General features: G+C 42.0%; 1 protein-coding gene across 1 annotated transcript in view; it reads left to right on the forward strand.

The window, feature by feature from the left end:
- The first annotated feature begins 458 nt into the window (after nt 1-458).
- The window catches only part of Cpe (carboxypeptidase E), a 96,878-nt gene continuing 69,771 nt past the window's right edge, over nt 459-27,565 (forward strand). Inside the window, exon 1 of the mRNA XM_028785353.1 lies at nt 459-925. Within this exon, the coding sequence (XP_028641186.1) occupies nt 619-925 (307 nt within the window). The 5' untranslated portion in view covers nt 459-618. The remainder of the gene's footprint in view (nt 926-27,565) is intronic.

Consider the following 27,565-nt stretch of genomic DNA (forward strand, 5'->3'; position numbering starts at 1 on the left):
GAGTATGTCTGAATTCAGTTAAAAGCACTATCTGTAAATTGGTAGAAAGCACCTTTAAATCAAAATATAGTGTTCTGATTTCTAGCCAGACCTTGTTGTAGATGAAATCGCAACCCTTAAGTTTCTACTATTGCAGCAATGACATCCGGGAAAGAAGGCAAGCAGTTGCTTCTCGCCCCATCCCTCATTCTGATTCGTCTAGGTGGAAATCAAAAGGCCCTCTCTGCTAACAAGCCAAAAATGTGTTTTCTACAAGGATGGTCCTGGGTCGAGGTTCCCTCTCATTGACAATAGCCTTCCTAAGCCAAAGCCTTAGCTGTCATTCCACCTGCGTGGTCCCTGGCGCCATTTGGCTTTTGACGTGGGTCTGAGCCAAGGAATAAAACCAGCATCCCTGGCGTCTGCTCAGCCAGTGTTGGGCCTCCTGGCTCCCGCTCCCCCGGGCGGGTAGTGCAGCGCGCAGAGCCGTCGCGTCGCCGCTGTCCTCTGGGTGGCCCCAGCGCGCACCGTTCATTGAGCTGTGGAAGGTGAGGCGAGAGGAGGTTGGTGCTGAGCTCGCCAGCTCCACCCGGGTCCGGGCAGACAAAAGAGGCCGGCGGTACAGCTCGCGGGGACGCGATGGCCGGGTGCGGAGGACGGATGCTGCTGGCGCTGTGTGCCGCGCTGGTGGCCGGCGGGTGGCTGCTGGCGGCTGAAGCCCAGGATCCCGGGGCGGCAGCGGCTGGCATGCGGCGCCGCCGGCGGCTGCAGCAGGAGGACGGCATCTCCTTCGAGTACCACCGCTATCCCGAGCTGCGCGAGGCGCTGGTGTCCGTATGGCTGCAGTGCACCGCCATCAGCAGGATCTACACGGTGGGGCGCAGCTTCGAGGGCCGGGAGCTCCTGGTCATCGAGCTGTCTGACAACCCCGGGGTCCATGAGCCCGGTAAGTGCGCTGCCCGCTGCAGGGGCTCCGGGGACTGGAAGGAGAGGTGGGCCCTGAGTTGCTTCCCAGTGGAGGATGCCTGGATGGAAGGTGGGAAGTGGGAAGGAAACGAGCGCCAGCCTCTCCCCATCGTTCGCATCTCCGACCGGTTTCTTTTTTTTTTTTTTTTTTTTTTGGGTGAACATAGGTTAGAAGGCCTGGAGGCATGGGGACAGGAATAACAGGCAAGCAAATCCCAGAGCTGTGTCCCTGGGTGCTCACCCTCACAGATGGGTCAAACTCTAAACAGAATCAAATTGTGAGTTCTCAGGAAGGCAAACACCTTCCCCGCAGACACGAGTGAAAAATAAGGTGCAGAAGGCGGGGTCTCAGGGGAGCCAGGAAAGAGGCTTTTATCAGTTGAGAATTTTCAAAGAACCAGCTTATTGGGCGCTGCAGGCTCTGCGTACCCACCTCTGCGTTTGTATGAGCGTTAGGTGCACTCTCGCCTGGGGATACTGGCGAATTTTTAAAAGGATATTGATGATCTAAATGTGTAGTGTGCATACATGTAGATCTTCCTACCAGGGTAAAAAAAAAATGGTTTCTAACAGGCATCTAGATTCTGAAGCCATACATAGCCTTACTAAGGGAAAACAACAGCCCCCCTTCCAGCTCCCCTCCCCCCCCAGCTCCCCTCCCCTTTAGCCACTCTGAGATGAATAGTTCATGATCATGTTTTATCTCCTGCAATCATCATGTTAGACATTTTCTGTCAGAGTATGTTAAAGCACATTTTGATTTGTGTTAAAGGCTTAGCATTAAAAAGATATTTTAAGCAATGTTTTGGGTTATGCTTATGCTCTTTAGAAAGAATTTAGGCCTGGCCTTTCTGTTGGTAATGAAGGCCTTGCTGAAGTACCCAAATCAGTATGGAATGCTTTTTATTTCTTTAACAACGACGAAGAAAATACAAAAAGTCAGGCTAAAAATTCTCAATGCAGGACATGAAAAGTCTCCCTTCTCCCCCCCCCCCTTTTTTTCCTCTTTGAGTTTCTTGATTAGATTGGCCTTGAATTTGAAGTCTAGTCTGGGCTGACCTCGAACTCCTGATCCTTCAGCTTCTGAGTCATAAAGCTGGCATTATGGGCCGGGCAGCAGTGGCAGACGCCTTTAATCTCAGCACTTGGGAGGCAGAGGCAGGCGGATTTCTGAGTTTGAGGCCAGCCTGGTCTACAGAGTGAGTTCCAGGACAGCCAGGGCTACACAGAGAAAAGCAGGCATTATGGATGTTTCCCACCACTCTTGACTTTTCCATCTCTCCTTTTAAAATTATTATTATTATTATTTTTGCAGTAGTAGGATGCAATCCATGAAGGCTGAGTAAGCCTCTATCACTGAGCCATGTGTTCATTCTTTCAAATGCCTGCATAGTTTTCCTAGTGATCTCTAAGAAGGGAGAAGGGATTAAGTAGGTGCTAATAGAGAAACTTTGCTCTTAAAACGTGGAGTGTATGGGTTAAGTCCTCAGAAAACATTTCTTGCCCGTGACTAAGGTAAATGAAAGGGTGGGAATGACTTTTCGTATTAGGGTGCAAACCTTAAAACCAGGCCCTAGAAAACATTCACAGAGAGTTCCAGCAGGGCTCACCACATAAAGCAGAAACTTGACGTTAGCGTTTCTGCAGCTATTGGAAAACAAGGAAAGGATGCTGACACGGAGAGGAGACTCTCTTTCAGCTAAGTCACACACGCTGGCTACTCCTGACAGCTGAGCTTGTATGATCCTGCTGCTCGGCCTCAGCCCTTTGTTCTGTTTGTTATTAGAGACTTCCGGTGGGCTTGTTGAATTATTTAAAGAGATTACATGAAAGCCGTGGTTTAATGTTATACTGTCTTGTTTCATACGTAAAAATAAATTGATATTATTCCAAGAATATGATATGTTCTGAAAATGAAAATAAATTTTGGTTGAATATCTGGAGCATGGATCTGCAAATCTGGCTGAAAAATGATCACTTTTTAAGAAGCCCCTCAAATTCCTTTTAGGATAAGCAGATAAGAAAGCATATCTGTACCTTGTCTGTGATAGAAATGGGTACAGTCAGTGTTATTCTTTCTGTCATTTTGAAATCCTACACCTTCAGGATGAGCCAGCTTCTACAACTTACACACAGGTTATTCCTGCTCCCAGGGAGATGGCGAGTGGGAAATCTGGCATAAAGGTTATAGGACAATAAGTGTCTGTCCCTATACTTGGACAACAATCCTAGGGACTCACAGGTCAGGGAGATTGGAGTGTGCCTCACAGGGTGCAGGAAATGCACAAATTCTGGAAATTTACAAACTCTAATGTTGCTCAGGCCCCTTTTGAAGGAGACTACTTACCTTAACTAATTTCATCTTGGAAGTACCTTTGGGATTTGTTTATAAAGGCTTTACTATTTATTTATCTCTGTGTGTATGTGCCTGTGTGTATGCATATCATGGTGTGGAAGTCAGAGGTCAACTTTCAGGCGCTCTCCTCCATGCTGCAGGTTCTTGAAATAAAAGCCAGGCTGTCGGGGTTGGTGCCTTTACTCACGGGCTCTCATGTAACACTCTGGATTCTGCTTTAAATTCACTGACTTGATTGAAAATCTCCATGAAAAATTTTTTATATTCATTTTATTTTCCAGCATGAAAGAAGAGACGTTTGTTTTCTTAGCCTAGGTAATTTTTTATGAATGTCTGTCCAAATGCCATTGATTGGTCAGCACTTGAGTGGTAGAGTGCCTACTTAGAGCCTTGTGTTGGATCCTCAGGACAGAAAAACAATACAGTTATTTCTAAGGATTTAGTTGATGGATGCAATAGAACCCTAACAAGACAACGTATCTGCCAACAAGAATGGCAGCTACAACTGAAAGCTTCCTTTGGTTAGATTTGCATTAACAAATACTTGTTAAAAATGGACAGCTTTCTTTCTGGCCAGAAGGAATTGAGCTTTGCTTGGGACAGTCTGTGGGCTGAACTTGAACTCTCCCAAATAATTCCTTGGATTTTTGCCTTTGGAATTCATCAAAAGGGAAAGGAGGCTGGGAGATGTCTCTGGGGAGACGGTTCCATCAATAAAGTGTTTGTCACCCAAGCATGAAGAACTGAACAGGATCCCTTAGACTCATGGACCATTCTGATTTGGAGCAGAGCACACTTGTAAGCTCAGTGTTGTTGGTGCACTGAGGGGATGCTTGGGGCCGACTGGCCAGCCAATCCAACGGATCTGACAAGCCCCAGGTTCAGCAAGACACCCTGTTTCAAAGAGTGAGGTTGAGAATGATTGAAGAAGGTACCCAGTGTTGGCTTTGGACCCTCTCACTTACATGCTAGCAAGCAAGGAAGCACACGCACACACACACACACACACATATACTCACATACACACACTCACACATACACACACTCCCATACACTCACATACACATACATACACATTCACACACACACAGAAAATTCCACTTTGAATTCATCAGTAAGGAATATATATATATACATACATACATATATATATATATATATATTTATGATTCAACAGGAAACAGCTTGATTTCTGATTTACTAAAATATGTATGAAAGAAACTCTTATTAATTTGTATCTGAGAAGTAGAATCCAAATAATCAGACCATCATTCCAGGGTTAGAAATCCATATGTTTGGAACAATAACTGTTTTCATGCTTTTGGGAACTTGCCCTGACTCACAGCTGAAATGCCTTCTTAAATACAGTCTTGAGAGCAAGGATTTTTTTCTCTTACAGGCTCAAGTGATTGTTTTGGACTCATTTCCCTCCAATCTGTAAAAATTTAAAGTGCATGAGTGCCAGTATGTAGCTCCCAAATATTTTGATAAAACATGTTATGCTGACAAAAATACCTACACAGCTTGACAAAGCAAACAAAAACAAAAAAAAAATCAAGAAGAGCCCAAACAAAACAAAACAAAACAAAAAACAAAAAAAGCAGCCCCAATCCAAGCCAAACAAATAAAAACAAAAAACAACCCCCCAAACAAAACAAAGCAATCAAACAAACAAAGACAAAACAAAGAAACAAAAATCAAGTAGAGATTTTGATGAAGTGTGTGGGATTTTTGTTTTGTTTTTTGGTCCAATAAATTTGGTATAGATTAGTGTGAAGCATATGCAATCAGGTAGGAGTTAACAGTGGGAGAAGATGGGTGTCAGATTCTGGAGAAGAATCTGAGCAAACCAGGCAAGGTCAAGAGTTATTTTTAGCCTGGATGAGTCAACACAGCTTCTGGCAGAAGTTACAGTCTTGAGTGACTTGTGATTGGCTAGTGGGGGAGCACAGAATCTGATCTGGCCTATATGCTTATACGATATGCTCAGGTTGCCCTGTCCGAGGTAGAATCCAGGGCTGGTGTATTCTGGGCCAGCATATCCTAAACCCAAAGAGACAGCTTTTTATGGAAACCCACCTGAGAGGTAGCAAGGAATCTCTGCCATGTTCCACACTGGTTTACCTAAGGGATAAAGGGCCCCGCCCTTCACTCTGGCATCCTTTAGAAAGATATTAAGAAATACAAAGGAGCCTTCGAAAGGAGAATACGTCACCCCAGAATTTCCCAAGTGCACTCAGTGCAACATTGATGAGTGGTTGACAGGCGTTAGATACATAAGAAAAAGAGGCTTGTACAGTTTATAATTAGTCAGCATCGATAAAATGTGAATCTCTAGATTAGCTGTGTACAATGCAAGAACACCTTCACCTTTGGCAGCGATGGGGAATTAACCTAGAACCCCACACATTTCACCAGGAAGGATTTATTTTGTAAGTCTTCAACAGAGCGTCTCAGGGGTGCTCATCAGGAAGGGGTGCACACCTTTCCCTTTGTCCATAAGTAACTAGTATGTGATTTATGCAATCACTTCTTACTTGTTACATATGCTTATTGGAACATGAACATGATTCTAAGACCACAAAGAATGGGATCATTTGGATGAGGAAAGATAGTGAGACTGAGTCATTGCAGTCTGTCTTTCCTTATTAGGCTGCTTCATGGTTTCATACTTTAATTTTTTAAATTATTATTATGTGTCTATTTGTGTTATCACACTCATGAGAGCAATGCCCAAGGAGACCAGAAGGTGGAGACATATTGTATGGATCAGGAGTTACACATGGTTATGAACCATCCATCACAGGTGCTGGGAAATGAACTCAGGTCCTGCTCAACCATTTTTCTATTCCCTGGTAACTTACATCCTACAGGTATGCTTTGAGACCAGAGGAGCGTTGATTATACAAAATAATTTCCCATGGTTGCTTGTGTCTAGTTGTTTAGAAGATGGGCTAATCTGTAAGAATTTCCCTTTGGGGCTGGAGAGATGGTTCAGAGGTTAAGAGAACCGACTTCTCTTTCAGAGGACCTGAGTTTATTTCCCAGTAACCACATGGTGCCTCACAACCATCTGTAATGTGATCTGATGCCCTCTTCTGGTGTGTCTAAAGACATCGACAGTGTACTCACTTACATAATTAAAAAAAATAAAAAAAGACACCTGTCTCTAAGGGAAATTTGTCTTGGTGTATTTTTAAAAAATTCCCTTTACCTAGCAGCTCTGAGAACTGTGCACAGTGACTGAGACTTCTTTCTGTAGTCCTTAAAGTTTTCTTCTTCATAGGCACTTGACTTTTACTGATTTTAGAGTGTGGGGGTCTTGCTTTCGTTTGTTTCAGTCTGACAGATCACTTTATTTAGTAGGGACAAATGCTCATTCTTTGAAACTAATTTCATGGTTCCTCCTCCCCATGAAGAAATACATTTAGGGCAAATCCAGTGTTTTCATTGGTGATCTAACTTGTTTTCCTAAAAATTTATGATGGAGTTGGTGAAGGTCCTGACCTGCCTGCCTGTCTTAGCCACAGTGACAGCTATTTAGAACTGGCCTTTCATTGCTTTCCCAGATTTATTTGCACATGGGGTTCTTTTATTATGTTTCCATGATTCTTTGGAAAATATAGGGTAAAGATCGCGGTGATAATTTTGATGTTCAGGGACTCTAGTTCAAAGCCTGGCTTTTGTTTTCGGTTGAGTGCTCTTGGAAAAGCCAATTGATTACCATCTCACCATGTCCACATGCCACCCGTGAAATGACAATAGTGTGGTAAGTGAGATAGCTGGTAAGGGGAAAGTTCTTAATTCATTATCACCGCTGCTTGTGGCATTTCCTTTGCTGTCCTGGTGCATTCTTCTAGTAACATCGTGCCTAGAGGTTTTCCTCCATCTCTTTTCCTTAAACGTCTAGTACAGCTGTTTTGCTGTGCTTTGGATATGAAACATCCCCTGTAGGCTCTTTTGTTCAAACACCAGCACACCGGTGATCCTGTGAGGAAAGCTGGGAAACCTTTAGGAGGCGGAGCATTAGGAAGACAGTTATTGGGAGGGGGAGGGGAGGGTAAGCCTTGAGGGTTTATACCTCAACCCTGCTCCGTGTTCACTCTCTGGTCCTTGACTGCTGATGCCCCGTGACCAGCTGGCTTCTTCCATATCTCCTTCCCCACCATGACAGAATAGATCTCCAAGTGGGAGCAGCAAGAAATCCTTCTTGCCTTAACTGCCTTCGAAGGCCAAAGCAGCAAAGTAAGTAATGCGGCACTTCCTCAGGCGTGGTGGCCACTCAACGGATGCCTGTTGAATAAATAAATACCCACGGCCATGATGAAGGTCATGACACAATGCCTGCGAGCACGCCAGGAGTGTGCTAGCCAAGAGTCACGGGAATGTGTATAATTTCATTTTACTACACACAGTGTTTCAATGGAGAAATCTACCAGCTACTGTCATTTCAAGGTACAAGGATGTCCTTGCTGTGTTATTGAACTGGAAACTCATTGCCCTTGGCCCCCTCTATTTTATAAAGTGAAGCTCCCTTTTTAGAAGAAATGATAAATAAAAGTCTGAAGTACAATCAATGCGAATTTCTTTAGTGAATTTTGAGCTTTAAAAAAAATCTTCATGAATGGCTGGTGAGATGGCTTAGTGGTAAAGAGACAGCCAACCTGCAGACCTGAATTCATGATAGATTCAATCTCCCGGGCCCCCCCCCCCCCCCCCACATCCCCACCATGGTAGAGGGAGAGAACTGACTCCACCAGGTTTTCTTCTGGCCTCTGTGATAGCATGCATGCCAATGCACACATGCGCTCACACAAATAAACATGAAAAAAGCACCAGGGATTAGCATTATATAGGAAGAAATGTATGGCTGTTTTTAAAAAAAAACTGAAGCCAGCCATCTCCGGGGCTTAATTTTATTTTTCTCCATAAAGTGATATTCAAACAATGTGCTTCACAGTGTTTTGAAGAAGATTGCTTGGGAGCTAGCTGGCAAATCAAATGAGATCAAACATGAAAGACGTTTAACTGTGTTCCTCCTGTCCCAGAAACTACTGGAACTGCGTGAGTCCATCCTTCTGTGAATGCTGCTTTCTTTTAAAATTCACAATATGGTTCTTTCTAATGAAACCTGGCCAAAGAGAAGAACATGCTTGTGTTGCCTGAGCTTCTAATTATTTTCAGATGATGAACCTCCACATTAAGCTGTCCCCATTGAGTTATCCTGGAAGAAGACGGTGGAGTGTGTAGAATATTACAGGCACGGAGCTGCTTACGGCAGCACACTCAGGAGTGACTTTCTGTGAGTGCATGTTTTGCTTTTTATAGAAACCTGTTCACTGTGAGACCACAGTCAGCATCCTGGCTTTAGAGCAGTCATTTAAAAATCCTCACAGAAGGATATTTCATTTCAAGTTCTTTTTTGGATGGCAATCATGGATTTTTAAAATGAGTCTAAATAAAACTTTTAAGTTAAACTTAGGTCACTAGAAAATGCCTTGCTGTGGCTTTTTGCATTGCAGGGGAATCGGGATAAACCGTAATTTATCTGATTTGCTTGCTCATGGTAGGCAGCTAGGTGCCTCATATTCTGGTCCAGAAGGGATGCTGGCCTTAACCTTCCCAGTGCCTCTTCTTTTTCTTTTCTTTTTCTTTTTTTTTGGGGGGGGTGTTTCGAGACAGGGTTTCTCTGTGTAGCCCTGGCTGTCCTGAAACTCACTCTGTAGACCAGGCTAGCCTCGAACTCTCGAACTCAGAAATCTGCCTGCCTCTGCCTCCCAAGTGCTGGGATTAAAGGCGTGCGCCACCACCGCCCGGCTGTCACACTCAATTCTGGAAAATATCTGCTGCATACAGATTCAGAGGTTGTGGCCTTGGGCATCCTATCTTGGATGCTGCTAATATGAAGATAACAGACATAGGAGAATCTACTAGAAATGCTAAAGGTATTTACAAGCATAAAATGCTTCGTGTTCTAAGATGCAGAGTCCAATTTCTGGTTTTAAAGTGGAGTGGTCCTAACAAAATAGTTTGACTTGTGATGTTAGCACAGATGTTTTTTGTTTACATTTACTAGGAGAAATCATTCTTGCTATTGTGGGAACTGAGTGGATGTTAACCCAGATGCTGGACTTTGCCAGCCTTGTGGGATTAGGCGCTACACTTCTGGAAACAGTTATAAACTGGCACAATCCACCAACCATCACACACTCCCACAAGGTGAAATCAGCTTGTTAAATTGATTTTCTCAAGACTCAAATCCACTTGTGAAAACTAACGAAACAACAGCAAAGTAATTCTTACATGTTCACTGATATAGTCAATGACACTACACAGAAGCACTTTCCAAACAGACATGGAGATTTTTGTCTACATTTTGATGATTTAAGTAAGATAATTGCTTGAAGTTTCCAATTCAGATTCAATATCTATAGATGTCTCACACTTTGTACACTAATTTAAAAAGTAAAATAAAAATCATTTCTAAACTTTTATTTCTTTCAGGAATGTTCTTTGGCTCCTGTCCTCTTAAAATGTAGCCACATAGTCTCCCAAGGTTTCTAAGCACATGATCCAAATTTGCCTTTGCTTTTGTGTGACTGCTTGCTCACCGAGTGCCTCTGGCAACAGTCTAGAGAGGCCAGTGAATATTAATATGTCATCATGCTCTTTTCTCTTCCTTCCTTTCAGTTTTGGGTAACAAACAGAGAAAGAAAAACAGTTCTTCCTATCTTTAATGTTTTTTTAAAGAGATGTATTTATTTTTTGTGGATGAGTGTTTTGCCTGCTTGCATGTAAGTGCATGTCTGGTGCCTTTGCCAGGGTGTGGGGTTAGAAGAGAGCATCAAATCCCCCAGGGATGGAGTTACATACAGTTGTGAGATGCTATTGGGTGCTGGGAATAGAACTTGGGTCCTCTGCAAGAACGACAAGTAACTCTCTAGACCCCAGTTTGTGGCTTTCATCTGATTAATTTAAATCATGAACATTCAGGTATCACCATGTCTGGCCATGTATGAGTTTGTGGACACATTTGCCATCAGTAATTTATCTATGGCTGGTTTTCTCTAGGGATGCCTCCAAGTTGAGTCTTGAATTAACAACATCTTTTTGTCTAAGGCACACACAAAGAATTAGCACCTATCATCACAGGATTTGGGGTGTGTAGGGTTGTTCTTCTGTGGAAATATTTAAAAGTCAGGGGCTGGGGATCCAGTTCAGCCAGTGCTCATTTACCATGCCCTGTCTAGTCCTAAGCAGTTGGGAAAAAAAGAAAAGAAAGAAAATACCACAGCTGTCTTCTGTTTTAAAGATATTGTCACAAAATCTTATTCCCTACAAAATGCACATACCTTCTATTCACTTTATAGCTAAATGCATGCCCACACATGCAGGCAAAACACGTAAAATAATACAGTAAACAAGTCTTTAAAATTATTAATAGTTTCATTTTAGGAAAGACAAGTAATGCAGGGTGTTTATTTTTCCAAAGAGCTATTTTTACAAGGATTTATAGAGACCCATGTCTTAAAATAGGCATATTTTGGTTAAGTTGATATTTCTTTTTTTTTTTTTCATTAGACAAGGATAGCCTGTGGCAGGTTACATAAAGGAGCCTTATTCCCTCTCACCCACTTCCTTGCACTCCTCAGTCCTTTATGTTGGGAATCAGAGCTGTGAAGTGAGACTTCAAGAATGTGTCTGTAAAACCTGTCTGGAGTCCATGCGTTCTGAGGATTGCTTGTGCTGGAGTTTTCTTCTCTCTGGAGGGCTATCCTTTCCCTTAATTTCTTAGTTGAACATACTAAAGTTGCCAGAAGGCTGCATTGACTTACGAGCATTTATAAATTAAGTTTTCTAAATTCTTTTGGAAAATAAACATGATTAAAATGTCACTGAAATAATAAATGAACAAGCCCAAATACCTAATGAAAATTATGTTTTCAGCTTAAGACATTTTTATGTCAGTTTTTATGTTCTCACATTGCAAGCTACGTATTGGTATGTCTCTCATTTCTTTTTTTAAAACTTTGTGTGTGCGTGTGTACGTGTGTGTGTGTATGTGTGTGTGTGTGCGAGCGCACACATGCACACGCGCACACACACACACACACACACACACACACACACACACACGTGCACGGACCATGGCACATATGGAGGTCAGCAGGCCACTTATACTCAGTTCTCTCCTTCTACCACGTGGCTTCTGTAAATCATTATGTCAATCAATGCACACAGCTTTACTTTCCTTCCCATATTCCTGTGGAGAACTGAGTCATCTCTGAATTTTATTGTTATATTCACAGTGTCTGGCTCACATCATTTTGTTACTAGCAGGATCCTGTGTTAATGGTCCTATTTCTTATCCTGGTCTTTGGTACATAAATGCCTCACTGTACATGGGCCTTCCTATCTGATTGTTCTTTTGATGTGGTTCTGGGCAGAGATGGCTTAGCAGGTAAAGGTGCCCACCACTAGGCCTGAGGACTTGAAGTTGGTTCCTGGTTTATGGAAGAAGAGAACCAGTGCCCACTGGATGTCCTCTGCTGTCGTCACACACCCCTACCCAACCATACTCCAAGGCACACCCATACCAACACATCTACTCATTCCTGCACACAGGACAAACAAGCAAACAAATGTTAAAACAACAACAAAATAAAACCCAGCTCCTCTATGCTGGGGTGCCACAGCCTGGATGCTTTCTTAAATCAGAACCAAAGTACAAAAAGGCCTTTAGTCTCCTGGTGAACAATCCTCGAGACTGAAGGAAGCACTACAGACAGCCATATGGGAAGTTAAACTTTCTTTCTTTCTTTTTCTTTCTTTTTTTCTTTCTTTTTTCCTTTCTTTCTTTCTTTTTTTTTTGTCTTTCGAGACAGGGTTTCTCTGTGTAGCCCTGGCTGTCCTGGAATTCACTCTGTAGACCAGGCTGGCCTCGAACTCAGAAATCCGCCTGCCTCTGCCTCCCAAGTGCTGGGGTTAAAGGTGTGTGCCACCACCGCCCGGCAATGAGTTAAACTTTCTTTAAACATCATCTCAATATTTGTTAAGAGTATTGTGGGGCTCTGGAGAGGTGGCTCTGAGGTTAACAGTACTGGCTGCTTTTGCAGAGGACCTCGGTCATTTCCTAGCACCCATTCAGTGGCTCGCAGCCTCCTGTTAAGTCCCTCTTCTGGTTTCCATTTAGGCCAAGCGGACACACATGGTAAATTGATCTATATGCAGACAAAGCACCCACACAGTAAAATATATAAGATAATAATTAAAATATGGCCATATCAGATGGGCTGACAAGGAGAAGAAAACCTTTGCAACAAGGTGGAAAATACTTACAACTTAAGAACCAAATATTGTTACCTGGGAAGAATTGGAAATTCTAGTTCATGTTCGAAATTAAGTTACAATAGGACAGAAGCCTATCAATGTGGGCTGACTTACTAGCACTGTCTCATGTAGATTTTGAGTGATGTGAAGTAGAAACTATGAAGTGGGGTTCCCTGTGTTGTCAGGCTGAGAGAAAATTTGCCCTGCCTGGGGCTTCAGGTGTCACATTTGGTCAGTTGACATGGTCTCTTCCTACGCACTCCAAGCCTTCCATATGAGTACAAATATCTCTAACACTGTATGTCTTGGCACAGTTTTTCTTTGTAGGAAGAACCTTTAACTTCAAGAAAACTTGGAAAAAAACATTTGTCTATTTGTTAATTTAAGTATATTCAAACCTTATGATATCTAATGAAATCTGGTACATTGCATTGTCTAAAAGTTAACATAATTCAGATAATAACTCAAGTAATTAATTATTCGTGCGCATATAATAGGATCTCATGTCACCCAGAATGACCTCCAGCTCTGCTGTCTGTGCAGTTGAGGATGACCTCATCTCTACGTCTTGTGTTGAAAGTACAGTTCTGGATTGCCACGTCCAGACTTTGCTGTCCTAGAGATTGAACCAGGGCTTTGTGCATGCTAGGCACACACTCTACCAACTCAGCCGCATCTCCAGGCTGATTTTTTTTCCTTTTCAAGACAAGATCTATCTTTGTAGCTCAGGATAGTCTAGAACAGGCTTTGTTGCCCAGGCTGGCCTTGAACTCATGGTCTTCCTTTACCAGTAGTCAGAGTGCTAAGTATGGAACACCATGCCTACCAACTCTTGTGATTTTTCTTTTCTTGAGACAAGACCTCGCTATCATGTATCCCTGCTGTTCTGGAACTTGCAAAAGAACCAAGACTTGCTTTAAACTCACAGACATCCACCTGCCTCCACACCCCTGGTGCTGGGATTGAAGGCACCACCACACCTGGCTTCGGTTCTGTGGTATTCTTATTTTGAAAAACTTTAACAACGTCTTAAGTGGTAAGGTTAACTCTAGGCTCTCCTGTGGCAGCAACATCCATAAACGGTGATAATTATTCAAACAGATTATGGTCTTTTCTATTCTTTCCAGGCTTCCGAATGTGCTGTTAACAGTTGCTTCAGGGACTGAGTGAGATGCTCAGAGATGCTCAGTGGATAAAAGTGCCTCCGCTGAGACCGAGAACCTGAGTTCAATTTTTGGAACCTATGTGGTAGAAGGAGAGAACCAGATGTGCCCCCAACACACACACACACACACACACACACACACACACACACACTAAAACAAACAAACAAAAACCACGAAAGAAGTCATTGATTCAGGTTGCTGGGGAGGGAGGAGTTTGGCACCTAATGGTTTTTAACCTTTTCAACATTTCTCTTCCTCCTCCATCTCAACTGCAGACTATATAAACTGTACTTTAAAAACTCACGCAGTGTGCAGGAGTGTAAGTCAGTGTGAGTTTGAAGCTACTGTCCCCAAGCATCCAGAACTTTCTTTTATTGGTGGTATTCCTTTAATGTTGAAGTTGAGCTCACTTGGTTGCTGTATTCCATGACCTCTGCACACAAGGGGAAGGGATGGATGAGAATGTGTTTCTTAAGTGAGCTCACACAAGGGTGAGGCCTGCTGGTATGTTCTAAAGAATTCATTGGCTAAAGTTCGCATGTTTGTGGATGTTATACAGACAGTAGCATAGGGAACACATTCATACTTCAGCCAACATTTGCACAAGGCTGAGAAGGCTCTCTTTTGTAGATCACATAATATTTTCCATGATGTTCTCAGACCCAGGCTATATGTTATGGTATCAAAGGGCCCTGCTAACTAGGTTTAGGTGTAAACATCCTAATAGGATAGATCACCAAGAAAGAAATAATGACTTACATTCATGAGGTGCTTGGAAATGCCAGACAGAAATGCACAGAAACTTGTTCCCATTGGGCAATCAAACCTGAGTCCTAGAGGCCACGACATCATCTCTGTGTTGCTCTGTCCACCTTTGATTCAGTGTCACAGTGACAATGTATTGCCTGTGTGAGTGACAGTCAGCAAGTCAGACAGGTGTTTAAAAAGACATGAACAGAACCGGTTGGCATGGCGGCTCAGGCATGTCATTCCAGCACTCAGGAAGCCAAGGCAGAGGATTGCTGTGAGTTTGAGGCCAGCTTGGGCTACCTAGCAAGACCTTGGACATAAAACAGTAGTGTATTACTAAGAGATCAACAATAGAGAGTTGAAGGGAAAAAGGGGGCAGAAGAGGGAAAGGAGGAGGGAATTAAGGGATGTATATCTAATTTATATCTACGAAGATGCATATTAGTAGATATGTGTATATAATATATATATGTACATATCATATATAATCATATATGTATATATCCCATATATACTACATTATGTATATGTATCTATCTATCTATCTATCTATCTATCTATCTATCTATCTATCTGGCTATGGGCATTGAGGAAAGGATCCAAAGGAAGGAAAGGGTAGCCAGATAGCGTAGCGTAGTGGAAAACTGAGAACACAGCTTTCTTGTTTTTTCTCCTTAGTCAGCATTTAAATGCACATTTAAACACTCAAGCAGAAGAAGGAGGAAATCAGGAAAGGGATGGAGAAGGGAGAGGGGAGGACAGGAGGGACAGCTGTGAAGAAGATAAGCAAAGTGCAATGTATAACGAAGCCCGTTATTTTCTATGCTAACTAAAGCAATTAGAAAAATGGACACAACCATTTTGAAAGGAAGATTATTTTAGAAGAATGTGGGGATTTAAATAGAGTTAAAAAGCTAAATTAAAAATCTTTTAGTATGTATGTCTCTCAGGTGATTTAGAGAGATATTCATTATTCATATGTGTGTATGTATGTATGTATGTATGTATGTATGTTTTCTTGAAACAAAGCTTCTCATTGTGTAGTTCTGGCTGCCTGAGAACTCATTGTACAGATCAGGCTAGCTTCGAACTCGTAGAGATTAACCTGCTTCTGCCTCCTAGGTGCTAGGGTTAAAGGTGTGCACTAGCACACCTGGCCTAATAAAATCTTGAAAGTAGAAGAAATGGTTAACTCTAAACCCAGAAAAGAGTATTATACTTGTTCTTAAAGATTATTTTTATTTTAGTGTATGGGTATGCATATATGCATGCACTATGTGTGTGCTGGTGCCTGAGGAGGCCAGAAGAGGGCTCTGGATGCTTAGGGACTGGAGTTACAGACAGGTATGAGCTGCCATGTGGATGTTGGGAATGAAACACGGGTCCTTTGGGAAAGAATCCTGTGCTCTTAATCATTGGGCCATCTTCCCAGCCCCTTTTATACACTTCTTACATGTTGACCTTCTTGTTCCCAGTTTGGTGACATCACTGTCACATTTTCATTTTGTCACTGAATATAGTTTGGGAGTTGTGTTGTCCTTTGGAGTCTGTGTCTTTTATCAAGGAAATAAAGCTATTTGGGGTAGAGAGTATATTAAAACTTTATCTATATGTGTAAAAATTAGGCACATAAAATAATTGTATGATTATATAGATTTCCCTATATTACAATTAGAAGCATAATAATTAGCTAATAATATATGGCAATAAGTGGCAGTTGATCACTATGTCCTCAGTAGCTATTGTATACGTTTTTCTTTTTGCGACAGAGTCTGACTATGTAGCTTTGGATAGCCTCTCACTATATAGACCAGGCTGGCCTAGCATTCACAGGCATGTCTCTATCTCTGCCTCCCGAGTGCTGGGATTAAAGGCAGGCCTACCACGTCCAGCTTCCTCCCTACTTTCTAGTAATCCGTAGCGTAAACACATGTTAGATAATTTTGATTTTGCTAAGCCAATTTCCATCAGTTCAATATAGCTCAATTAGCATTCTGTTTTCACCATGCAATTAAAAAGCAAAAAAACATTTTGTGTTGGGCACAGTGGCTTTGGTTTCAGGTCAGGATACTTTGGGCACTGAAATGCCAGGATATCTTAAGGCCTGGAATTTAAGGTCAGTCTAGATAACATACCCATACCTGGTCTCAGAAACAACACGACAAACACGTTTAAGAACAAAGTGCCTAATATAGAAACGATGAAAGGGATGCAGTCGAGGAGCTCAGGGGGAACCCGGCCGGCTGCAGCTTCTGCTTTCCAAATCGGCAGCTGCTCTTGATCGTTCATTCGCCCAGCTGCGTCCAACACTCGAATAATGATCATGTGATCTGTCAGGTGATTTAGAGAGAGATTCCCTATTTGGAAATATCTAGCATTTAACTAATTTTTCCAATTATAGGTTTTTGATTAGGGAAAATTTATTTTGAATGACTCGTAATGTTGAACCCAATCTTCATTAGTGTTTCTTACAACTGTGGAACATAAGGACTGTAGCTCCCCCCTCCGCCCTGGACTGGAACACTCTCTTTTCGTAGGCGATTATATTTGAGCTTCAGAGAGGAATTAAACAAACTGTGCTATGTGGTGAAGCCTACAGTGCCTGGAGCTCATTTCCCAAGATAGCTGGGGAATGGACACAGCTATTTCTTGTGGCTGTGAACTGTTTGTGTGGACTTGTCTGAAGGGTTTACTGGAACATGACTTATCATTGTGCCTGAAGGTCCTTAGAGCAGGGCTTCCTGAGTCTGTGCGAGGGAATGCTTACGGGTGTGCCAGAGGTAGAGCAAAATCAGGAAAGGACTGAAATACATCACTCTAGCACAGCATAAGCAAATGCAGGAGACGTTATTTTCCTTGGCAGTAAAATCCACACTCTGGGAAGAAACAAGCTTTTGTTGGAAGACTTCTCTGAACTTGTGGGAGGGCTGGGCTTCCAGGGCAGAGAGAAAACTAAAATAAATACAAAGGAGAAGCACACATTTCGGGGGGGGGGGGGGCGAGACAGAGAGAGAGAGAGACAGACAGAGAGAGAGAGGAGAGAGAAAGAGAGAGAGAGAGAGACTGGGAATTAGCAGATGTGTAGGTAGAATCCTCACAGTACTTTACTTTGTTCACAGTACCATGCTCAGTGGAATGGATAACGTTGGAAGATGGGATGAAGGATTTAATCTTGCTTCAGGATACACACTGGCAGTGGCAGTGGCTGTAGCTGAGTGGTAGAATGTGTGCTTCTATATAGTATAGTAGGGCCTGTGTTCAATGCCAAGCAACTCAACAATACAAAAGGCACTGATCTGACAGAAGAAAAAGTTGGGGAATAGCCTTGAACGTATTAGCACAGGAGACAACTTCCTGGATGGAACTTCTCTTGAGCCAATGACTCAGGCTCTAAGAGCAACAATTAGTAAGTGGCACCTCATGGAACTGAAAAGCAAAGGACACTGTCAGTAGGACAAAATGACAGCCTCCATAATGGGGGGGGAGCCCATGTCAGACCAACAACCGGATGCTGGAGAGCCTAGAGACCTAGAGAAAACAGAAGAAAAATAAATGAAATGATTCCTAGTGATGTCCTGCTATATTCGTAGATTGGTTCAATTGTAGCCAGAGAGGCCGCCTCTCTGAGAACGGATGCCAGGGCTACACAGCCAAACATTAGGTGGGGAGAGAGCCCAGGTTGGAGGTCTCCATCGGGTCCCTGCCCTTGGATCCCAGGAAACCCCGTGGAAGACAGGGAAATACGTGGGAGCAAGAAGTATCCAGGACACCAGGAGAGCATGGGCCATAGAATCAACTAAGGAGGACTCCTGGGGGCTCACAGAGACAGAATCAGCAATTGCAGAGTCTGCATAGGCTTGTGCTAAGTTCTTTGCATATATGTTATGGCTGTTGGCTTCCTGTTAGGGGGGAACTGCTGACAGGGTTAGTGGGAGTGTTGACTCTTTTGCCTGCTCTTGGGACATTTTTCTTCCTACTGGGTTCCCTCTTCCAGTCTTAATGTGAGGGTTTGTACCTGGTCTTAGTGAATCTTCTTGTGCCATGTTTGGTTGATGTCCCTCGGAGGCCTGGTCTTTTTTGGTGTGAATGGATCTAGGGTAGAGGGGAGGTGGGTGGAGTTGGGAGAAGTGGAGGGAGGGGAGCTGCAGTCTGGAGGATTGTATGAGAGAAAAATAAATAAATATAAATAAAAAGCACTGATAAAATTTAATTTTGGGCCAAGCAGTAATGATAAACACCTTTAATCCTAGCACTTGGGAGGAAGAAGCAGGTGGATTTCTGTGAGTTTGATACTAGCCTCATCTACCAAGTTAGTTCCAGGATAGCCAGGGATACCCAGAGGAGCTCTGGCTTAAAAAACCAAAAAACAGAAAAAACAACAATGACAAAACCCAAACAAACAAAAATCCCCCCAAGGGAAAAAAACAACCAACCAACCAGCCAACCTCTTAATCTTGCCTAATTGTGATGATTTATGCCAATTGTCAACACTGACAGGATCTAGAAACACCAAAGAGATAAGCCTCTATGCCTGTTTATGAGGCACAATACAGGTTCAATTAGCCTTTGTGTCTGTGAGATATTATTTAAATGAGGCTAACTGAGGTAGGACGATTCACCCAGATAGCACCATTTCATGGACTGAGGTTCCAGACTTCATAAGATGGAGAAAACTGGCTGAATACAAGCAGTCAGCTCTCTCTGCCCCAGATTGTGGGTGCAACGTAACCAGATGCTTCACATTCCTGCCCCTATCCCCCCCATATGGACTGTATCCTCATACTGTGAGCCAAAGGAAACATTGTTTTTCTTAAGAAACTTTTGTCAAATATTTTGTCATGGCAACAAGACAAGTGACCAATGCAACAAGGGAAAACAATTATTCATCAGTAATACAGTTATAATCAGATACCCACCATACCATAGTACTTGCCATAGTACATACCATAGTACTTGCTAGAATGAATATATATAATTAGGGAAAAGAATTGAAGCTGGGTATTTTCTATTGAGATAATTATTCTCTCTCTCTCTCTCTCTCTCTCTCTCTCTCTCTCTCTCTCTCTCTCTTTCTCTCTTTTCTCCCCCCTCCTCCTCTTTCTTCTTCTTCTTGAGACAGAATTTGTCTATGTAGCCTTGGCTGTCTGGAACCCATTCTGTAGACCAGGCTGGCCTCAGACTCACAGATCTGCCTGCCCTTGCCTCCTGAGTGCTAGGATTAAAGGCGTGTGCCACCACTGCCTGGCTGAGATAATTCTTAAAGGTTCCTGACTTGTGTTTTCCAAAGTAGAGTCCTAGTCCCAGGGGAACATGATCTATGGGAAAGGCCCTTTGGGAAGGGTACTGTGGGAATTGCTCCAGATGAGTGCAGAATAAGTCATGTTCTGTGTTATGAGAGGTTAGATAACAGAGAATAAATAACCGTAATTGAGTGGGGTTTCCATCGAGAAAACAGTCTTGTAGTGACCTGTTCATATGTTTATAGTAAATGGTAATGCAGGAAATTTTCAGGCTAAAGACAATCATGTGATTGTTGATAATACTTTCCAAACCAAAAATTAGCAACAGAGTTTTAAAGAATCTTTTTTCTGTATTTGTGACTGTTTGTGCTGCTGAAGTATCTGCTGATCATAGCTTGAGTGATCTGAAACTTTCAGATGGACAGTTTGTCTTGAAAACCCGACATTCTTGCTGAAGTAGTGTTGCCATGGTGAGAGAACAGCCTAGCAACTGAAGACTGATCTCATTGGTTGAGCCTTGGCATATTTCCTCCTGTTATTTTTTAAATAGAGGAGACCATCTGGCATTAACTATATTTAAACATATAGTTCTGTTGTCAAAGAATCCTAGGTGATAAACACCTAGTTGTTAGGCATAGACTAGGCAGACATTCAGTATTTGAACTAGTCAGTAATTCTGTCATTGTTACAACAAATTAATTCATAGACCTAAGCTTAGGCATTAGGTACTAAAGGGTACTAAAGTACTTTTGTACTTATTCATGTTATAAAATTGAGTTGCCCAAATATTCTTCATTATGTGATCATGTTAATCTTGATGTACCTAGAAAAAGATCCACTTGGGACACTATTCTTTTGCACTATATGTCCATAAGCCAAATGATTATATATGTCCTTTTTAAAAAGACAGGGTCCCATGTTTGACTGATATCCCTGGGAAGCTTGTTCTTTTCTGGTGTGAGTGGATGTAGGGGAGGGAGGACCTGGAAGAGTAGGGGGAGGGGAAAGTACATTGGGATCTATTATATAAGAGAAGAATAAATAAAATTAAAAAGAAAAAAAAGACAGGGTCTCACTGCATAGCTCTGGCTGTCCTGGAATGTACTTTGTAGACCAGGCTGTCCTTGAACTTACAGAAATCCACCTGTCTCTGCCTTCCAAGTGCTGGGATTAAAGGCATGCAACACTACCTGCAGTTATATATGCACTTTTAGATTCAATTTATTTTGTTTTGCCCTTTGAGACAAAGACTCACTATGCAGTCCAGGCTAGCTTCCTTGATGCTCCTGCCTCAGTTTCCAGTATGCTGGGATTATGCATGTACTATCATATTTGTCGCCAAGTATTTTTTTAATTGATACAACAAATATCTGTATACATTAAAGGGGGAAACATAAGATATTTCATATACATATATGCATATACATATTTATATTATAGTTACATGTGTATATTTAAGATATTGATTATGACAGTGCTTAATGTATCAGAATATGAATAGATATTAGTGTTTTGAATTTGCCAATGATAAAAACAGATTTTAAGTAAGATTTGTAAAGGTAGTAACTATTGATTGTAAATCTGTTTTAAAAATATGTAAACTACCATTTGAAGAAAGCTTGCTATATAGATGGATGGATAAGGCGTGTTATGATAATAAAGACCCAACATGTCAGGTACATTAAAAGTAGTTGAAGCTAGGCTGTGGTGGTGCACACTTTTAATCCCAGCACTCAGGAAGCAGAGGCAAGTGGATCTCTGTGAGCTCAAGGCCAGCCTGGTCTACAGTTGCAGGGTAGCCAGAGCTACATGGAGACACCTTGTCTTGAAAAAACAAACACACACACACACACACACACACACACACACACACACACACACACAAAGTAATTTAAAGTTCCAGGATACAGAGTGGTAGGATATACGTTTAACAGGAACAGTGAAGAACTGATGTGGAAGAAATGATGTTTATTCAGTTGAATTGTGACCAGAATTCTAGATGAAGAACAGCTCTCTTCTGGGTTATAATTCCATCCTCTCTAGGAGTGGCTACAAGTACTCTCAGGGAATAGCCATAAAGGGCTCTGTGCATTGAGTTTGCAGTACAGGTAGGGAATGCACAACCTCAAAAGATAGACTTGGTTTATATTATGAGTCCTTGAATGTCAGGCTGAAGCTTTAACTTAGTTGTTGGTTTGTGCAGAAGGTAACATGCCTGGCATATTTAGAGAGTTGTTGGGACCAATCACCTGGAAGGAGATGTATGATCATTACTTTGAAACGAAGGTCTTCATTTCAGCCAAGAACCTCTTTAGGAATCTTTTGCATGACTGGTGAAGGTAAAATGATGATTGTGGCTTGGACCATTAAGGAGAGAGATTGGATAGAGAGATTAGCATGGGTGTCTCAGGACAAAATGTTAGCCTCATCAAGACCTTAAAGACTGTAGGAGTCAGAAGAGAGCAGAGAGGAATAGACAGAAAGGCAGAGGATACGTCAGTACCACAGAAATCATGGAGTTTCATGAAGGCAAGGGCACTCGTGAAGACTGTTACTAATTGAGCCAGTCTATTTGCAATACAAAGGGAAAATCTGATTTTACTAATGGTGGCTAACATTTTCTGCAGAATTCTCTCAATGTTTACTTAGCAACTCCTTAATCTTTTTAGATCTTTGGGTGGATTATGAAAATGACTGGTCCCTATGTTACAGAGAATCATCAAGATGTGCAGTTTCCTCTTGAAGGATGATTCTGCACCAGTGGACTCTGGACTGATAAAATGTAAACCACACTTCACAAAGCTCTATTCTCACTGAAAAGACACAGTAAACAAGAACACTTTAAGGAAATTTACAAGTTGGAGAATAGAAAGGAAAAAAACCTAAGTTCTAAAAACTATACTAAATTTTATTTGAAATAAAATTATTTTATTTTATAAAATTATTTTATTGGGGGAAGATATATGTGTATGTTCATGTGCAATATAGAGACCAAATATTTTGGGCATCAACCTCGGGAACCATCCACCTTATTCTTTTGAGATGGGTCTTTTACTGGGAACTGGGAGTCAATGACAAGGCTGAGCTGACTGGACAATGGGCCCTGGAACTCTGTCTCCATCTTTCAGCACTTGGGATATGGGCACACATCATCAACATGTTCATAAAGGCTTTTATGTAGGCCTTTAGGAATAGAGATCAAGTCTTAAATCTTGCATAGCATGCATGTCATGGACAGGGCTATCTCCCCAGGCTAGACTGCTTTGAAAATTTGGAATGTGAAATGCTAGAGTCTTGTGCTCTTTCTAGGGATTTGAGGTATGTAACACTGAAGCATACTTGGTCCTGAACAGGCACCCCAAATTGAGAACAGGATTTAAAAGTTAACCCTAGAAATCTACTGCAAGTCAAGAGTAATTATGAAAATTATCTTCACTGCTACAGTCTTTTATGGCTCCATAGAACTATTGAGGAAACTACGAAGAGGAAAAAAGATACCTCAGCAGTCAAGAATGGGTACTGCTCTGGGAGAAATGGTTCAGTGGTTAAGAGTACTGGCTGTTCTTCCAAAGAACCTAGGTTCAAATCCCAGTACCTCCATGTCTGTAATTCCAGTTTTAGGGGATCTGACATCCTCACATAGATATACATGGAGGCAGAATGCCAAGGTAAGTAAAGTTTTAAAAAACTAAAAAACAAAACAAAAAAACCCCAAAGAACAAAAAAAAAAAAAACCACATACAAAACAAACAAGCAAACAACAACAACAAAAACGGTATCGGTACTGCTCTTGCAAAGGACCAAGATCTGTGCATGAAGGTTTGATTCCAAGTGGTGTGTGTTCTTCTTATTCTATTCCATTCTGCTGATGTCACTTACAAACAGCATGGAGGGTAGGGTATTTCTACATGTTGACTGTATATCAAGGGTGGAGGATGAAAATGTATAAAGGCAGTAGTCTTTACTGATGAGTTCTTCTGTGTCAGGCATCAGTCAACATTCTTTTATTTCAGAGATGAGGAGTCACAGCTTAGACTGACTTCCTCAATGTTAGCAGCTAAGAAGTGTCATGTGAACTCAAAGCCTGTGTTCTGTTTCAAAACTCCACAATTATTTTAAGATGAAAGTGTCTCCTAATCTGGAGTCCCTGCCATTGTCCTTAGCAGATTGATGGAACCTTACTTTCTGATTTTAGTTGGCCTGAAGTGCATTCTGAATCTTTTATTTCTAAGTGCCCAGGTGTCTTAGTTTGAGTTTTATAGCTGTGAAGAGACTATGACCAAGGCAACTCTTATCAACGAAAACACTTAATTGGGGCTAGCTTACAGTTTCAGAGGTTTAATTCATATGCAAGGAAGCATGAAGGCAGATATGCTATTGGAGGAGCCAAGGGTTCTACATCTTGATCCAAAGACAAACAGGAAGAGACTGACATTCCACACAGGATGTAGCTTGAGCTTAAGAAACCTCAAAGCCTGCCTACACAATGATGCACTTCTTCCAACAAGACTTTTCCAATAAGGCCACACCTCCTAAGAGGCCACTCCCTATGGCCAAGCATTGAAAAACATGAATCTATGGAGGTCAAGCCTATCTAAACCACCATGCCAGGGATGCTGATCTTGTAGACTCAGGGATAATTGCAGGTTCCTGAATCAACTGGTACACTGTATTTATTTCCTTGTGTATTGTTCTCAGTGCTCAGAAAATGTTTTGATTAAAAAGGTTAAAGGTGGAGAGAGGAGGAGGAGGAGGAGGAGGAGGAGGAGGAGGAGGAGGAGGAGGAACAATGTCCTGCAGGAGACACCGTGAGAACAGACTGTTAAAATCGGTTACTGTCCTTTCTTACATTTGTCATGTCACAAGTATGCCTATGAGTATGTTCTTGAGCATGTATGCAAGCCTATTCTGGAATGGCTAGTGCACGGGAGACAGAGAGAGCAGGCAGATCATTATACAGAGTGCAAGAAAGACTTGTTAGAATCTTCTAGCTACTCTTAGATCCTGTTAAGCTCAGGAAACTTAATGTTCCTTAGAAGACAGAATAAGATTAGATAATGGGTTTAAATTTGTTGATTGTTTTTGAGACAGGGTCTCATGTTGTAAGGGAATAATTAGAAAATGGCACCTTGTTCCTGGCCAGCCACCATGTTCCCTAGGCTCTGACTGGGGCTCTGGATTTAAATACTTAGAAATCCTAAATCAACAAGATGCCCACACAATTAGAGTTGTTACCCAATATCTAACCTTTTGATAGAAGTTGCTACCCAGGACAACTTTAGACCCATCTGTGGTTCTCCATGGTTGATAGCCTCCTTCTTCTCCTCCCCTTCCTCTATTTCTCCCCTCCCCTTCCTCTATTTCTCCCCTCCCCTTCCTCTATTTCTCCCCTCCCCTTCCTCTATTTCTCCCCTCCCCTTTCTCTATTTCTCCCCTCCCCTTCCTCTTTCTCTTCCCTCCCCTTCCTCTCTTTCCCAGCTCCACCTCTTCTTCTACTGCCTAATCGAGGAGCTCCACTGCGAATACAATGTAGCAGACTAAGTATCCTGCTATAGCAGACTAAGTATCCTGCTACATCATCTACCCAGGGCTGACCCTCAAAACTATGTAGCTAAGGATGTGTTTGAGCTTTTGATCTTCCTGAGTTTACTCCTAGAGTGCTGGTATTATAATTGCTTATCACTGTGCTTGAATTATTCAGTGCAAGGGCTAGAACTCAGAGCTTTGTGTGTGCTAACCAAGCACCCTGTCAACCTAGCGACATCCCTGGCTCCATGTAATTTTTTTTTCTATTACAGGTCTTTCAGTATATACATGAACTCTTGATTAAAGATTAACAAACACAAATGAACAAAACTTAGCAGGGTTAGTACATGTCAATGAATACCTAAGATTCTACGCAACACTATGTTTTTCTCATCTGGGAGGAGATGTGATGATCAGCTGTTATTTATTTTACGCTATGGTTGATTGGTGCTTTATGGCCACCTGGAACTCTTCCTCATCCTTGGATTCTGTACAGTATCATTCAGGGCCAGTGTCCATGAGATTGACAGGATCCTAGGATTGTGTAGCAACTGCCCTTCTTTCTAAAGTTGCTTTGCCTGTCAGCCACACAGGACTTCTACTCTCACACCACATTAGAACACTATTTCAAAAAATATATTAAAAATTTAAATGTTTTTTATTTAGTGTGTGTTTGTGTGTGGTGTAATGTGTGTGTATGTGTGTGTGTGTCTGTATCACAGTACACATGTGAGAGCAGAAGACAACTTGTAAGATATGGTTCTCTTCTTCCATCATGTGGGTTCTGAGGCTCAAACTCAGGTTGTCAGGTTGATAACTGCTTGTACCTCTGAGGCATTTCACTGATCCTAATTTAATTTCATTAAAAGTTAGTATTAGGTACCATTAAGATATTTTCAAACAAATTTCAAACAAAATTACTCAAATGAGTAATTCTCATCCACCCAGTCTCCCCCCTCCTGTGCTTCATGGGGTGACTCCCTCCTGTCCCCACCCTCTTGTCCTTCATGGGGTGACCCTTCTTTCCACCTTCATGTCTCATGTCTTTTTGTCCATCCTCAAAATCTCTTCTTAGCTTCTCTTGGTATTTTTTATAAATTTTCAGACTTAACTACATTTGTACTCATCCATGTAAGCCTACACATTTACAGCTAGGGTACACATAGGAGAGAGAATGAGGTTTTTGTCTTTCTGGCTTTGGGTCACTTCACCCAACCCAAACCTTTCCGCATGCATTTTTTCTCGGAAATTTTTTTTTTGTCAGATCGTGTTACACGAACCACTCACTCAAGTGAATAACTTGTTTGTAGGCAGTCAGGAGGAAGCCCACCGAGTCCCAGAGCTCCGAACTGCCTCCTTTGGTGCAGCTTTACTATCTGTGCTTTTATTCATAGCTGTGCCCAAACGGGAAAGTCACACTCAGGCTGGCTGAGTAATGACAGAGGCAAGAATCCTCACGGCTGCCAAACACCCAGCTATTAATGGCAACTTATTTTTATTACACATTTGCAGTCTCATCCTAGAAAATACTAAAATAGAAACTCATTAATACTCAAGAGGCAAACGGTTTATAATTTTGTGGCTTTATTTGAAAAGAAGACAAAAAGATGATGGTTGCTACATACACACACACACACACACACACACACACACACACACACCGTTTACCAGAGGGAAGTAGAATATTCCATTAGAAGGTATTTTAAAGGTCTCACAGGAACATTAAGTTTGGGTTAGAGGATAAGGGCATCTACCTCTCAACTGATTTTCTTCTTTTCAATTGTAGCGCTATTGTTTACCCTAGGACTAAGGAGGGTGGGACAATGTGTGAGCATACATTCCTGTGAGCCTGCGGCTTCCGTTCTGTGCATGATTTCAGGACCACGCAACAGGAAGTCCAGTTTCAGGGACTGTCACATGCATGCAGAGAGCATAGGTGCTAAGAAGAATAAGAACTGAAGTGGTCATGTCCAAAAACGAGACAGAAGCTGCTTTCTACTGATTTCTACCTTCATTCAATAGTGAGTTTGAAGGGAAAGGTGCATTCATTGATCAGAGCCGTTCTCAGCCAATCATGTGGTACTGATTAACCAACTGCGCACAAAGCCAGCTGTACCTGTCAGATAGCTGATCCTGAGCTCTACCGTGCAAGATAAGCTAAGTCCATAGACCAGGAGTCAGGGAGGGGAAGCCTCAGATTTCCTGGGTTTCTTGGTGACAAATTCAGGTGTGTGTGTGTGTGTGTGTGTGTG

This window comes from Grammomys surdaster, unplaced genomic scaffold (genome assembly GCF_004785775.1).
Source record: "Grammomys surdaster isolate TR1022 unplaced genomic scaffold, NIH_TR_1.0 125187, whole genome shotgun sequence".
NCBI lineage: Eukaryota > Metazoa > Chordata > Mammalia > Rodentia > Muridae > Grammomys > Grammomys surdaster.